We start from the raw sequence: 13285 nt of genomic DNA on the forward strand, positions 1-13285 counted from the left end.
CTCTATTTATCCCATTGACTAACTCGCCTTGGCTTCGACAACCCCGCCCGCGCTCCCCCGCTCTGTAGGACTGCGCGCGTCGTCCTCGAGTTCTATCTACCCCTCCGGACTCCGTATTGTGAAGCAGTAGTACCGTCCCCGAACTATGTATTAGTGACCTCCGTCTCCCGTCGTCTCGTTCCCGCGCCTCGTGCCTCTATTACTGTTTCCATGGCGTTTTCCGTCTTCATCCGAGTCTTCCCGTTAGTATACGTATCGTAGCAGACAGCACAGCCCGATAGCTGGTAGTATATTCGTCGAATGACAAATACTTGTCTGCGGCCTAACTTACCATGAACTGCGTGAGCGCTGCGTGGACATCCCTCGCAAGGGAAACTTGTCAAACTAGAGTGTGAGATGGAAACATAGATGTATATTCATGGATTGTTTTGCGTCATACACATCGAGAGAGGAGAGATTGAGAGAAAACGGGGACTGTACTTTAACGAGAGGCGGCAGCAACGGAGGCGGCAAATCAAGAGGCGCGAGCGATAACGGGAGCAAAGTATGCACAGCGAACGGGAAGAGGGGCGATAGAGGGTAGCGGGTAGGGGGGATGCGGATGGGGCCGGTGTCAATATCGAACAGTGCAGAAAAGGTGCAAACCGGGACGAGAAGAGGCGAGAGAGGCGGGCGGAGCCTATGGACAAAGCGAAAAGAAGGGAGAGATCATTACAAGTCGTCATGTGAGGAGAGGCGGGTTGCATAGCGATGCTGCGGGCGAGGAATTGTCCTGTACACCTCTGCGATATGTGCGAATGTACAAAGGCGGAGAGGGGTGGGATCAGGATGGGGGGTGGGTGAGGGGAGGGCGAGGGATGTGGCTAGTATTGTCGCGTGGCGAGCGCGCGGATCTCGTAGAGATACGAGCGGTCTGCAGACGCGAAGACGTCGTTGCCGACAGCGAGCCAGCCCTTGAGCTCCGCCCGGTGGCGCTCCTCCGCGGCGCGGCACTTCTCGACGAATGAGTCGTCGACGTCGCACACCATGGAAGCACGCGAGCAGCGGTCGCTTTCGCTCTCGGACATGCTTCGTGTGTGGCTGCGCGCGGGGCTTGGCGCTTCGACGCGCGATGCCGACGTGTTCGACGACTGGTCGGAGGGGGCGGTGGCGGCGCCGCCCTGCAGTTGTTGGCTGGCGCGGATAGTGGCCGCACGCGCCTCCCAATCGTCATCGTCCTCGTCGTCAGCGAGATCCGCGAACACATCTGGCTCCTCCTCGTCTGGGTGGAGGGTCGAGATCCAACACATGCGTTGCGGGTCGAAGATCATGTTGCCGACCACACGGGCGCCCGAGGCAAAGGAGCCCACCGGCGAGCCAATAGAAGAGCCGGTGAGATGGGTGATTAGTGCGGGGCGTGTTGAGGTGCCGGAGGCAGCGTCGAAGTCGCGGAGAGCCTGGTCGTTGCCCTCCCAGCGGAGTGTGTGCGGATTCCACTTCATCTCGCCGACAACTGCAGGGCGCCGAGTGTCAGCGCGTCCAGTTGTGGCAAAGAAGCGAAAGCGCATGCGCATCGAACACTGACCTTTCGCTGGGCCTGCGCCACCCAGGTTGCGGATGAGTGTTGGTTTGCGCCTCGTCTGCCCGGGGGAGGCCAACTTCTTCCGCTTTGCACTAGCCTCTGCATTTGCGGTATTCCCGCGATCGCGCTCCGCTTTGCTCGGCTCGGGCGGCGGTTTAGAGGGGAACTCGATCCGGTTTGTGCGTTTCAGCGTCTTGGACGGAACTAGAGACGCGGCTTTTGAGGACTCTGATAGGGGCGAAAGGGCGTCAAGCACAGCGCTTATTGTTACAATTGAGCTAAGGCCACTCACCAGGTCCGCTTCCTGAGAACTCCCGCGTTTTCGCTCTTCGGCGAATAGTTCCTGTCGCGCTGGCATCGGCCGGGGACGAGGGCTTGGGATACGAGGCGCCGGGGACACGGTTTCCGTATCCTTTTGGCTGCACTCGATATTTGCCTTCTTGCTCACGGTCCGTCGGGAGGTCCTCGAAGGCGTCGAGCTCTGTGCCATCCCCATACGTGCGCTGTCGTTTGGGCTTCTTCAGCACCTTTGGCGCACTTGTGATAGGTAGGCTCGAGCTCTGGCCGTGTCGGGACTTCACCGACTTGATCGATGTCGCAGAGGGAGGCCGTGGGGGTAATGGTGATGTTGAGCGCGCCGATGACGGTGGGCGGGCCAACAGTGGTACAGCGGGCGCTGCTGAAGTCGGGAAGACATTGGAGATGGGGGCGCGGGATTTCATCCGTGACGATGATGTTGGCATCGTCAGTCTGAGGGCCGCTGGATTCGCCGAAGGTGTCGACGGGCGTGTGGGGGGCACGGTGAACTCCAAGCCTTGCATTCGACTGGTAGTGGAGCTAGTGTGCGCCGTTTTCGCTCTTGACGACGCCGTCGGTGTCTCGTAGCGAGCGAGGGGGAAGCCGTTCCCCGTCGCAGAATCCACCCCTGAGCCTGACGCTTGGGACTGACTGGATTCTGATAACGACGGGAGGGACGCCTTCCGCCCTAGCCTGCGCGACTGAGGTGGCGACGGCGGCTTGAGAACTGAGTGCGACTTCTGGACCCGCAAGCTCCCCGGTTTAGGTGCCAGGAAAGTCATAGTGGAGGGGGACGCGACAGCTTGACTATATGTCTGTGAGCGTACGGGCTGTGCAGGCCTATTGGAGGAGGGCGGGGAAGGAGGTGTGATGGGCGACGTTATCCGGCGAAGCTGCGACATAGAGGAGACGGGAGGGTTGTTTGGAGACTTGGCTCGGTCGCCCTTCACCCGCGATGGTGGGCGCAGGGCGGTAGGAGGCCGAGGTGGGGCGCTCTTGCTCCGAGAAGAGGCGGTGGGACGCAGGACGGACTGGGCATTCTGAAGGAGCCGACTTGGGCTGAGTTCGGTCTCGTTGTCGATCACTAGGCCGATTTCGAAGTCGTCTTCAGGATCGGGACTGACGACCTTCACGCGATCGTCGTCGAAGGCGGTCCTCTTCTTCAGCTCGAGGATCTTGCCCAGCTTCTTCGCGCCATGTCCTGACTCGAAGAGACCCGTCGGAACATCGAGACCCTCAAGGATATCCTCCTCATCTTCGTCCTCCTCCGTCTCCGTCTCTGGGAGAGACGCTGATGTGTAATTGGATGATGGAGAGTTATCAGCGAATCCAAGAGTGGAGTAGGCGTCGGAGGATTGCGACGAGGAGGTCTGGTCCTTGTCACCCCATTCAAGTGATGACTTGGACGTGCGATGTGCGAGGGATAAGGGCCGGAGGGAGAGGGTAGTGAGGTCGGAGGGGAGCGCAAAGCCATCTTCAAAGTCCTCGTCGATAGGGCTTGGAGGGGGCTTGGCAGCTGCGAGAGGCTTCGGAAGAGCGGCGACCTTGATAGTGGACACGCCTTCGTCGTCCTCTTCGTCGGCAGATGATTGTGGGAGCGGAGGGCGGATGGTGAACATGTGGGGAGTGGGCTGGGTGGAGCCTGACCTTGCAGCGATGCCCTGGAGGACGAGCTGAGCCTTAGCACCGCCAGTCTTGCCTAGATCCATCTCCATGTCCCAGTCTTCATCGTCGTCCTTGTCGGACTCTGCGTCGGAAGCGTGGATGGGGTCGCCGTCAGGGAAGTCGAAGTCGGCGTCTGCCCACTCCTCCTTGGGGAGGACGATTGTGGGTGCCGGGATAGTAGTCATGGTGGAGGACAATAGGGTAGGTAGTGCACAATATTACGCCAGTAGGGGGGCAGAGATTAGGGTGGGGCTGTCGGTAGGGTTGAGGAGATGGGAAAGAGCGGAGAGACTTATTGGCCGAGCATGTGTGGCGGGCAGCAGAAAAGGCGGGGCGAGAGAAAGGCGAGGCTAGGCGATGCAGTCTTTGCAGGCCGGGCTGAAGACGGGTGCCGGGAGGGTTGGGTGAAAAAAGCGGGAGGGCGCGGGGGACGCGGTGGGAGTGTGCAAACAGCGATGAGTAGCCCGTGCACTCGTGGTCGCCATCAGGCCCAGGCGCACAAACACCTTGTACAAACACGCAATAATACAGCACCCAACCGGCGCCTATTACATTAGTACGGCATGAGCCGCCGCAGCTCCCGGGCGCTCGACTCGATCTCGTCGTCCTCGTCCTCCCCGCCCTCTTCATTAATTCTCCGCACATCGCCCCCATTCTCCCTCCATTCCCCCACAGCCTCGTCCAGCCCAACTCGCATCCGCACTCCCCGCTCCGCCATCGTGTCCGCCCACCCATCCAGCTCTCGCGCGCTAAAGGCTGCTCGCAACGGCCCGAATGCGAGCAGGTACAGTTCTATCGTCCGAGATCGTAAACACGGTGATGCATGTATCGGAGAGGGCTTCGGATGTCCATTACGCACCTTTTACCAGCGGACATTCTCCCACCGCGCGAAATAGAACCTTCTTCGCCCGCTCCGGCTGCCCCGCACGTAGTTCAAACGCGACGAACAGCTTCCATAAAATCGCGCTCCCCCGCGTCCTGAGCAGTCCGACGTGTCAGCATGCTGTGCCTCTCCCACAGCGCTCGCACACACTCACCTCTCATCCTCTGCAGCGGCAGACAGCCCGCCTCGGGTGCGCTCAATTTCCGCTTCCCAACGTCCCTTCTCCCAGCCCGCCACCCAGACCTCCGCAACTCGCCTTGCGAGGTCCTTCTCCTTCCCGGTCCCGTCCGCCGCTGTCTCTCCTAGCGTAGCGCGCACTCGTCCCCAGATACCCTGCCCTTTCTCTGCTTCAAGGAAGACGCCCAATACCGCCGTGTTGCCCGGGTACTCCTCGATGGCGCGTTCCGCGCGCTCTCGTAGCAGTGCAGGAGGCGACGGGTTCTTGAGGACGATGGAGTGGTTGTACAGTAGTGCGAGCGACGCCACAGTCAAACTTTCATGTGCCGCCGACCCGTCTTCGAGCGCGTTCAGGTAGAAATCGAGGAGCGTCATCGCCGATTGTGCTGTCGATGTCAACAGCTCCAGGAGTACCGCGATCTTAATCCACGGCGCGCGTTCCTTCCAATGCGCACGGAGCAGCTCCGTCATCAGGAGGCTCTCAAAGTGCCTCTTTGCGCGCAAGACAGCGATGCCGCCGGTGCCCGCTACTCCAGAAGACCGTAATATGACCGCCAGCGCCGCGTCGTCGTTACGGGACAGCCATTCCATCTGCGCCCAGTCCCACCACAAGGCGCCCTCGCCGGGACGGTGCTCCGACGAGGCCGTCAGGACCGTCTGGTAGACTTTGCGAGCATCGCCGTGGCGGCCGCGGAGGCATTCCAGGCGCGCGTGTGCCGCCCAGTGTGGCAGTGAATCTCGCGCACCGCCGAGTAGCGCCTTGGAGACTTTCAGCGCACTGTATAAGTGGTCAGGATAAGTTCCGAGAGAGACGAGCTGGTGACATACCCCTTGGTATCCATGGCGGCCTCGAATGCGAGGTTTAGGATATCCCATTCCACGGCATCCCGGGCTATCCGGCATTGCTTGAATATCTCACGGACGAGACTTGCATCGACACCCTGAACGTCCTCGCTCGTCCACATCGTCCACCGGCCTTGCCCGAGGTTATCGAGAGGCTCGATGGTGCCATAGCCCCAACTCTTCACGGGGCCAAAGCCGCTCCCGTACTCCCGTTCGTGCCCCACCAGTACTCCTGCATGGGCATCCGCAGTGATCCGTTTCGCGGCAGTATCCGCAGGGAAGATAGAAGTGAGGTACGACGAGGTCGCAAGATGCGTGTAAGCCCAACGGTCGTCCGCATTCTCCGTAGGGCGCTCCGAGAGAGACACAAGGAAGCCGGGGACGTGCAGCCCCACGAATTCAAGCCAGACTCGGCGGAAGATTTCCTTCGCGTGCTCGGAGCGCACAGGCACGAGAAAGGACCGGATGTCGGAGAAGAGAACGACGGCGTATGGATCTTCACTGTCCTCATCGTCGGTGGAGCGCAAGGAGAGCACACGGATACGGTCTGCGAGGGCTTCTGATGCAGCCCATTTCGAGTATGGATCGGAGATTCGGGAGTCGAGGTCTGGAAGCTTGGTAGATGGCGGGGGTGATAGATCAGGACGGTTGGAAGCTTCCCAGGTCGCCCAACCTGTAGCACCTGGGTCGCCTGCGCGCGGTACTTCGGAGTCCCAGAACTCTTCGAGACTATTCAGCTGGTCTTCGAATGACTTGCCAGATAGGGCAGAGGGCGTGTGGTACAACCTGCGGTGATCATGAGCAAGTCATCGATTGCGGAACATGTACTCTTACAATTCGGCCTGCGCTTGGAATAGTGCGTTGGCGCGTTCCACGTATCCTGTTTGACGTTAGTACAACAGGTCGTCATGCTCGACGACCAGACTAACCTGCATCTCTTAGGGCAACGGCAACCCTCCAAAACACTCTGAGTGGCCCAACTTCGTCTTGATTGGACGTCAGCGCACGCAAGACTCTGGCGGAGTCATCCACCATGCTCGTGAGAATGCTGTTCGTTGTGCGCACTCTCCAGTCCAGCCAAGCCATCCAAATCTCGATATCGTTGACTTGAACAGCGTCTTCCCATTCCTCCTTGAGCTTGCCGCCTTGCCAGAGCTCTTCCCCTGCCTTCATGTACCTCAAACGCAAAGTCTTGGAGCGAGCATTGGCTGGATGCGCGGACAATGCGCGCGAGAGCACAGATATGGTGATTTCTGCGCGTGCTCTCGACGCGTTCTTCGTCGTGCTCGGAACCGTAGTGAGGGTATGCGCCAGTAGGGAGAGCCATGCAGGAACGTCATCCGGCTTCGCGGTAAGCCTCTCCTCGAGGCCCTTGAGTGTCATCTGCAACGACGTCAAGGGCGTCGTGTCCGATTCGTCGGCAGAGCTCGCGCTCTCTTCGGAAGATTCGGACTGGTCGGAGTCCGGGTCGCGCTGCTTCGTGAGCTCGATTTCCCGGTAGGACTGCTCGTCTTTCCGTGGCCGGTTCGTGGCAATGCGCAAGAAGCCGTCCTCTTCTTCGTACTTGAATTTGTTCTCTGCCGAAGCCAGTAGCCTATGAGTGGGCGCCGAGGCAAGCATGCGGCGCACGCTGGAATCGGTGAGCTCGGGCATCTGCACATGTACCGTATGTCAGAGGCCGAAACCTGGCATAACAGCTGTGAAACGCACCCTGCGCCTGCCTCCAGGCAACCCGACTTCGACGCCTCCGCGCCCGCGGTGGAGGACACAGAGACCGGGACTCAACCCGAGAACCTTCCGCCCCCCTTACGTTTCGTTAGTTGTCGCTGCGAGGAGGAGTTCTGTACTCACTGTCCACCAGACGGTGCTTGGGAATGTCCCCGGCATGCAAGCCGCCGTACCGCACGTTCAGCAAGTCGCCCTTTCGGTCTGTGAAGTATACTAAACCCTGCTTCACGCCCGAGACCTGAGGGTCATCATGACGGTGCTTGCGGTCTTCTACGTCTTTCCCGCGTTCGTCGTCGCTGCCGCCATAGCCTTTATGTCTCGCTGGAGATCGACTCCTTCGTTTATACTTGTCACGGACTTCCGTCCTGTCCTCCCGCCTATGCTTGTCATGCCTATGCCTCTTCTTCTTACGATCTCCATCCGAGTCAAGGCCTCCATCATCCCGTTTGCTCTTCTTATGGTGCTTCTTGTCATCATCCTTGCGCTTGTCCTCCTTCGAGGTCGATGTGCGGGTGCTGGGTCCAGGGTCGAGATCGGGAAATGTGTTGAATGCGGGGAAAGAGGAGAACGATGGTGCCGACATAATTTTGGCTCAAAGCTGCAACACAAGCAGCCGCACGTATTGCGTGTCGACAGCAGAGCGTGAGTGGTGGGTGTGTAACTCAAGGCTACGCCTCCGTTCAAGACAGACGCGAGGCCCTTAGCGCGATCACGGCGAAGTGTGGGTTAGCGCTCAGCCGGCTAGCCACGTGCTACGAGCATCATGGGCGCGTAATTCGAGGCGCGTCTGCTTGCCCAGTGCTGCGACTCGCCGCGTACACACTCACCTTCGCGAGGCTGCGGGCTGGCGGCACTATCCCTCTAATCTGCTGGACAAACTACGGCGCTGGAGGCTTCTGTCAGAACATCAACGGACGCCCTCTCTTGCTCCGTACCACACACAACAAAAGGACACTGGCTAGCGGACCACAACTCTCCTGCCACTCGACCCTTGAGCTTGAGCTTGCACTATGTTTGATGACTGTTAGTATGACCGCGAGTGTATGCGAAGGAAACCTGGAAGGCTCATAAACGCGGTGGACAGATGTAGAACACGCTTCGGCGCCGGACTCCGCTCGCAATCGTGGCTCCCTCCCAGCAGTCCAGTACGAGGGCTTTGAGCCCTCCCCATACGATCAGGATGACAACCGCGCAGACGTCTTCCAAGTGAGTGGGATGTGCGTATTATACAGGGCTCTCTTAACCTAGCGTTGTAGGACCCAGCAGAGGTAGCGCCGCCCGCAGCTCCAATATTCCAGCTCGGAGAGGTGCAATGTCCACTCTCCGCACCTTTGGTATCCCTCGTCGTCTCCTCCGACTCACTCTACATGGGGCTCGCCAACAACCTCATCATCGAAATTGAGCTCTCTCGCGCAGAGCAGTTCATTCGCATACAAATACCCCGGAAGCCGACCGAATTCAGCATATACAAGCTATTCCTTGATCCCTCAGGACGACACTTGCTCGTTACGTCAATGCAAGGCGAGAATTGGTACTTCTATCGTGGGTGGAAGAAGCCGAAGCAGCTCAAGGGGTTCAAGATGGTCATTGAGAGCGTCGCCTGGAACAAGGCCGCCCTTCTGTCCTCATCCCATTCAACCTCCACGCGAGAGTTCCTGGTCGGAGGGAGGAATGGGACGATATACGAAGCTGTTCTGGACGCGGAGGAGGACTTCTTCAAATCCCAAGAGAGGTACCTCCAGCCAGTGTTCACCCTTCCGGAACGCCACCCAGTGACTGGCTTGAAGTTCGACATGTTCCCCTCGCTCGACCCCAAGAACGCTTTGGTCTTGGTAACTACTGCGACGCGTATATACCAGTTTGTAGGTATTCCCGACAGGCGCTCTGATGAAGGCGGGCGAGTCTTCTCTGCGTTGTTTGGGAGCTACCGAGATACTGCACCGAGTGAGTCGGTCCACAGGCACATGCAATACCATGGAACAACGCAGCTGACGTCTCGAAGAGATTGTGGAACTCCCCGGCAACATCGACTACTCCGAGCTACATGTATATAGCCCCAATGCGGACCAAGCGTACTCGCTGCCAAATATCGTGGCTTGGATGAACGGTGGGTTGCTCTGATGATATACCCCGTAACTCCCCACTAAAGTATCGTAGCTGCCGGTATTTACCATGGTGGCTTGGACTTCGAGTTAAAGACGGACGATCTCATCGACGGCGCCCAGCTGCTCCCATATCCTTCAGTTGCCTCGCCGTCGCTGTCTCCGTCAAATCGGAATGCTCTGGCCAGCAATGTTCCTATCTCTATGGCGTTGACCGAGTTCCACTTCCTACTGCTCTATCGGGACCGTGTTTTGGGAATCTCAAATCTGAATGAGCAGCTTGCGTACGAAGAGCTGCTACCATTGGTGCGCATCTCTAGCCCCTCTAACCTTTTCAGCGGACTGACTTCATCACGTAGAAACCCAATGAACAAGTTCGTGGCCTGACCTCAGACCCTGTCCGACAAACCTACTGGGTGTACACCGACCAAGCAATATGGGAAGTCGGTGTGAGCAACGAGCATCGTGACGTTTGGAAGATCTACCTGGAGAAGGGCAGATTTGATGCTGCTCTACAGTACGCAAACGTATGTGCCAAACGACTAGTTGGGCAGCATAGTCTGACATCCTAGCAGAGCGCAAGCCAGCGGGACCAGATCACTTCGGCGCAAGCGAAGGCGTTCTTCAACGAGGGGAGGTACTTCCAGGCAGCGCAGTGTTACGCACAATGCTCCGTGCCGTTCGAGGAGGTCACGCTGAAGTTCTTGGATGCCGGGGAGCGGGATGCCTTACGCTCATATCTCATTTCACGCCTTGAGCGCACACGGAGAACGGTAAGAAATTCCTACGACTTAGGTGACTTCGGCTTACTTACAGCACGCAGGATCTCTCGCAACGGATGATGCTAGCCACATGGCTAGTAGAGTTTTATCTCAGCAAATGCAACGAGCTCGACGACCTGGTTGCGTCTGAATCTGTGTCGCAGGATGTGGACAATCTCCTCGCGGAACGAGCCATCCTCGAGGACGATCTACAGCATTTCTTCGAGACGTACAAGGTATGGCGACTCATAGTCGACATTGAACGATACACTGATCCGCGACGCACAGGCGAACCTCGATTCGCGGACCGTATACGAGCTGATCCAAGGTCATGGGCGGACGGACATGTACCTCCATTATGCCACGGTGATCGGCGACTACGAACGCGTAGTTGAGCACTGGGTCATGGAGGAGGAATGGACGAAGGCTATTGATGTGATCAACCGACAGGTCAGTCTATCCGGATGTGCCACGATTCCTATCTGACCATTTATGCAGTCAAACCTGGAGCTGTACTATCGGTTTGCACCGGTACTGATGCGACATGCACCAAAGGAGACCGTCGACTCGTGGCTGCGGCAGCGCGCGTTGGATCCCCTTCGTCTCGTACCAGCTCTTCTCAGGATGCAGCACGCACCCCGAGACCCACTATCACCGAACCACGCCGTGCGATACCTGAACCACGTCATTTTCGAACAAGGCAACACCTCGCCGACCATCCACAATCTTATGATCACCTTCTACGCGTCGACACCACTCACCTTGGCCAGTTCATCGACATCGGCCGACCACCCAGAAGACGATGGACCGCTCCTCCGCTTCCTCTCGACTGCCCCGTCGGATCCACTCACAGGCAAGCCCTACTACGACTTGGACTACGCTCTTCGGCTATGCAAGCAGGGCGGCCGCACACAACCGTGTGTGCACATCTACTCCAAGATGGGTCTGTGGGAGAACAGCGTGGACCTCGCACTCGAAAAGGGTGACCTGGAGCTTGCAAAGATCAACGCGGATATGCCCGAGGACGACGACCAGCTAAGGAAGAAGCTTTGGCTGAAGATCGCGAAGTATGTTGTGCAAGACAAGCAGGATATCAAGATGTAAGTCGCAGACTCCTCTGCGCGTCTGCTTCCTATTTTGCTGCATACACTGACTGAACGGCATAGGGCGATGCGGTTCCTCGAGAACACCGAGCTGCTCAAGATCGAGGACATCCTGCCGTTCTTCCCCGACTTCGTCGTGATCGACGACTTCAAGGACGAGATCTGCACCGCCCTCGAAGGCTATTCAGCGCACATCGACGCGCTGAAGGCTGAGATGGACGAGGCAACGCACAACGCGGAGGCGATCAAGCAGGACATCGCTGCGCTCCAGAAACGCTTCATCGCCTTCGACGCGCAGGAGCGCTGCTCGTCCTGCGCGCTCGCGCTCATGACACGCCAATTCTACGTGTTCCCGTGCCACCACACATTCCACGCTGACTGTCTCATCGGCTTGGTGCGTAACCTACATGCTGTGTTCCATTGTTCTGCCAGTGGACTGACGAACCATGCTATCACAGACGAAGGAGTTCCTGCCCGCACATGCGCTTCGACGCATCCTCGCACTCCAAACCGAGCTCATGAAGACGTCGCACACAACCGGCGTCATCGACCGTTCGACTATCGCCAACCCGTCCCTCATTCCCGCCAGCCGTCATGCCCACGCTCCCTCACAACGCACCCTGCTGTCCGCCAACTTCGGCGCGCAGGCACTAGTCCCCGGCGCCCGCGGCGCGAACGCGTTCGGGCGAAGCATGCTGTCCGCGGGAGACCGTCTGCGCGACCTGATCATGCCAGATGCGCTCGCCAGCCTCGTCACCGCGCCAGTGGGGTGGATCCCGGGTATCGGGCTGGGCGGGGGCGCGAAGCGGGACGCGGGCGAGAAGGACGCGGAGAAGGCGGAGCGCATGCGCAAGGAGCTCGAGGACGTGCTCGCGGCGAACTGCCCGATGTGCGAGAGCGTCGTTGCTGGGCTGGACAAGCCGTTTGTGCAGCATGGCGAGGTGGACGCGAGTTGGGATTTGTGAGCTTTGGTGTATGCTGGATCTAGGCCCGTCGTATGATACCTGCCACACGGCCATAATCATCCCTGTCCGCACGTCTGCGCTGAGTGCGGCTGTTTGAGCCATGCGTGCCTCAGAAGCCTACGTCGTAATGCAGGATTTCTTCATCTAATTTTCGGATTTTCCGTAGTGTCGACTAACTCATAGCCCGCCCAGACCACCTCCGAGCAACTCGTACATCCCACCAAATGCTGTCCGGCATCGAGCATCTCCTCCGTTGCGACATACCGCCCTCCGCACCGACACGGATACACCCAGATGGTCGCCTCCCCGTCTTCCCCCTCATCGAACTCCTCGAGCGAGATGACCTGAGCCGGGCGTGGTCCACCAGGTGAGTCCGACGATGCTCTCAGCCTGTCGTATTCCTGGCGCAGAGAAGGCGTATGGAGGGTATGGAACGCCTGCTTCAGCAGCCCGATATCTGCAGAGTTCGGTGCGGCAGTGGAGTCGCGCTTGTCGGGATGAGAGGCTAGGAGGGCGCGATGGTAGGCTGCCTTAATGTCCGCGGGCGATGCGGAGGGCGAGACGGCGAGGAGAGCATAGTAGTCCGGGGCACGATGCTCAGCCAGTTTGGCGAAAGGCTGGAGTCTGCGTTGAGCTCGAGATGGCGGTCGTACTCCACGCTCGCGCTGCAAACTTGGATCCGTCTGCGAAGTGATCGAAATGAGCGGGCCGCTCTCCCGGGTGGCAGAGAAAGGAGCATGGTGAGCGTCTTGAACCTTCCTCTCACTTCTGTGCACGCACCCCGAAGCAAGTGTCACCAAAGCAGACAGCGCATCATGAACAATTGTGTGCGTCGCAAGATACGATGGCGCATATATACTAAGACTAGCGCGTGAGCTCCGCCACAAGGGTAGGAGTTACGCCGTCGTGCCCGCCGAACGTCGACGCCGCTTCTTGTCTACTCTGGGACATCTTGCACTTTCCCGCTTTCTCCTTCCTCTGGCAATCGACATCGCCATGTTGTTGCTCTCAGTATTCTGTCTCGCTCTGTGCGGTGCTTTCTTCCCAGATTACAGCGTAGCTCGAGCAGCAGAGCGAGTAGCGCGAGGTCTTTCGGATTCCGACGCCGACGATCCCGTCCCGAGCCCTGGCTGACTTCTGTGACAAGCTACGAGGGTGGTGCATTTGTACGGGTCGTTGCACAAATGCGGCATTGAAACA

General features: G+C 58.7%; 4 protein-coding genes across 4 annotated transcripts; 1 reads left to right on the plus strand and 3 right to left on the minus strand.

The window, feature by feature from the left end:
- Nucleotides 1-456: 456 nt before the first annotated feature.
- On the minus strand, nucleotides 457-3880 carry TRAVEDRAFT_139263 (uncharacterized protein). Its single transcript, XM_008034717.1, has 2 exons — nucleotides 1854-3880; nucleotides 457-1789 (listed from the first exon to the last, which is right to left on the minus strand). Exons 1-2 carry the CDS (start codon nucleotides 3706-3708, stop codon nucleotides 864-866), a joined length of 2781 nt encoding a protein of 926 aa, XP_008032908.1. The 5' UTR covers nucleotides 3709-3880; the 3' UTR covers nucleotides 457-863.
- A 157-nt stretch (nucleotides 3881-4037) lies between these two features.
- Nucleotides 4038-7755, minus strand: TRAVEDRAFT_139268 (DUF1740-domain-containing protein). Its single transcript, XM_008034718.1, has 8 exons — nucleotides 7278-7755; nucleotides 7137-7231; nucleotides 6356-7079; nucleotides 6261-6306; nucleotides 5412-6212; nucleotides 4561-5361; nucleotides 4383-4501; nucleotides 4038-4315 (listed from the first exon to the last, which is right to left on the minus strand). The coding sequence occupies exons 1-8, from the start codon at nucleotides 7735-7737 to the stop codon at nucleotides 4077-4079; spliced, it is 3285 nt and encodes a 1094-aa protein (XP_008032909.1). The 5' UTR covers nucleotides 7738-7755; the 3' UTR covers nucleotides 4038-4076.
- A 325-nt stretch (nucleotides 7756-8080) lies between these two features.
- Nucleotides 8081-12144, plus strand: TRAVEDRAFT_158728 (tethering complex subunit PEP3). Its single transcript, XM_008034719.1, has 12 exons — nucleotides 8081-8177; nucleotides 8239-8360; nucleotides 8411-9098; nucleotides 9157-9261; nucleotides 9312-9562; nucleotides 9616-9783; nucleotides 9832-10029; nucleotides 10080-10253; nucleotides 10306-10467; nucleotides 10516-11117; nucleotides 11184-11514; nucleotides 11579-12144. Exons 1-12 carry the CDS (start codon nucleotides 8165-8167, stop codon nucleotides 12083-12085), a joined length of 3321 nt encoding a protein of 1106 aa, XP_008032910.1. The 5' UTR covers nucleotides 8081-8164; the 3' UTR covers nucleotides 12086-12144.
- Nucleotides 12145-12225: 81 nt separating this feature from the next.
- On the minus strand, nucleotides 12226-12666 carry TRAVEDRAFT_109366 (uncharacterized protein; the record flags this gene model as incomplete). The annotated part of the gene is made up of 1 exon (XM_008034720.1): nucleotides 12226-12666. A coding segment is annotated over one exon (441 nt), but the record flags the coding sequence as incomplete, so codon positions are not given.
- Nucleotides 12667-13285: the final 619 nt, after the last annotated feature.

The sequence above is a fragment of the Trametes versicolor genome (assembly GCF_000271585.1).
Source record: "Trametes versicolor FP-101664 SS1 unplaced genomic scaffold TRAVEscaffold_1, whole genome shotgun sequence".
In the NCBI taxonomy this organism is placed as follows: domain Eukaryota; kingdom Fungi; phylum Basidiomycota; class Agaricomycetes; order Polyporales; family Polyporaceae; genus Trametes; species Trametes versicolor.

Excerpts from the sequence above, each read along its gene's own strand:
- TRAVEDRAFT_139263 (XM_008034717.1), bottom strand. The coding sequence starts at position 3,708 with ATGACTACTATCCCGGCACCCACAATCGTCCTCCCCAAGGAGGAGTGG. Across the intron at positions 1,790-1,853 it reads GTTCTCAGGAAGCGGACCTG|AGTCCTCAAAAGCCGCGTCT; the intron begins GTGAGTGGCCTT and ends CGCCCCTATCAG.
- TRAVEDRAFT_139268 (XM_008034718.1), bottom strand. The coding sequence starts at position 7,737 with ATGTCGGCACCATCGTTCTCCTCTTTCCCCGCATTCAACACATTTCCC. Across the intron at positions 7,232-7,277 it reads CAAGCACCGTCTGGTGGACA|GGGGGCGGAAGGTTCTCGGG; the intron begins GTGAGTACAGAA and ends ACGAAACGTAAG. Across the intron at positions 6,307-6,355 it reads CGTTGCCCTAAGAGATGCAG|GATACGTGGAACGCGCCAAC; the intron begins GTTAGTCTGGTC and ends AACGTCAAACAG.
- TRAVEDRAFT_158728 (XM_008034719.1), top strand. Across the intron at positions 9,784-9,831 it reads CTGCTCTACAGTACGCAAAC|AGCGCAAGCCAGCGGGACCA; the intron begins GTATGTGCCAAA and ends ACATCCTAGCAG. Across the intron at positions 11,515-11,578 it reads CTGACTGTCTCATCGGCTTG|ACGAAGGAGTTCCTGCCCGC; the intron begins GTGCGTAACCTA and ends ATGCTATCACAG.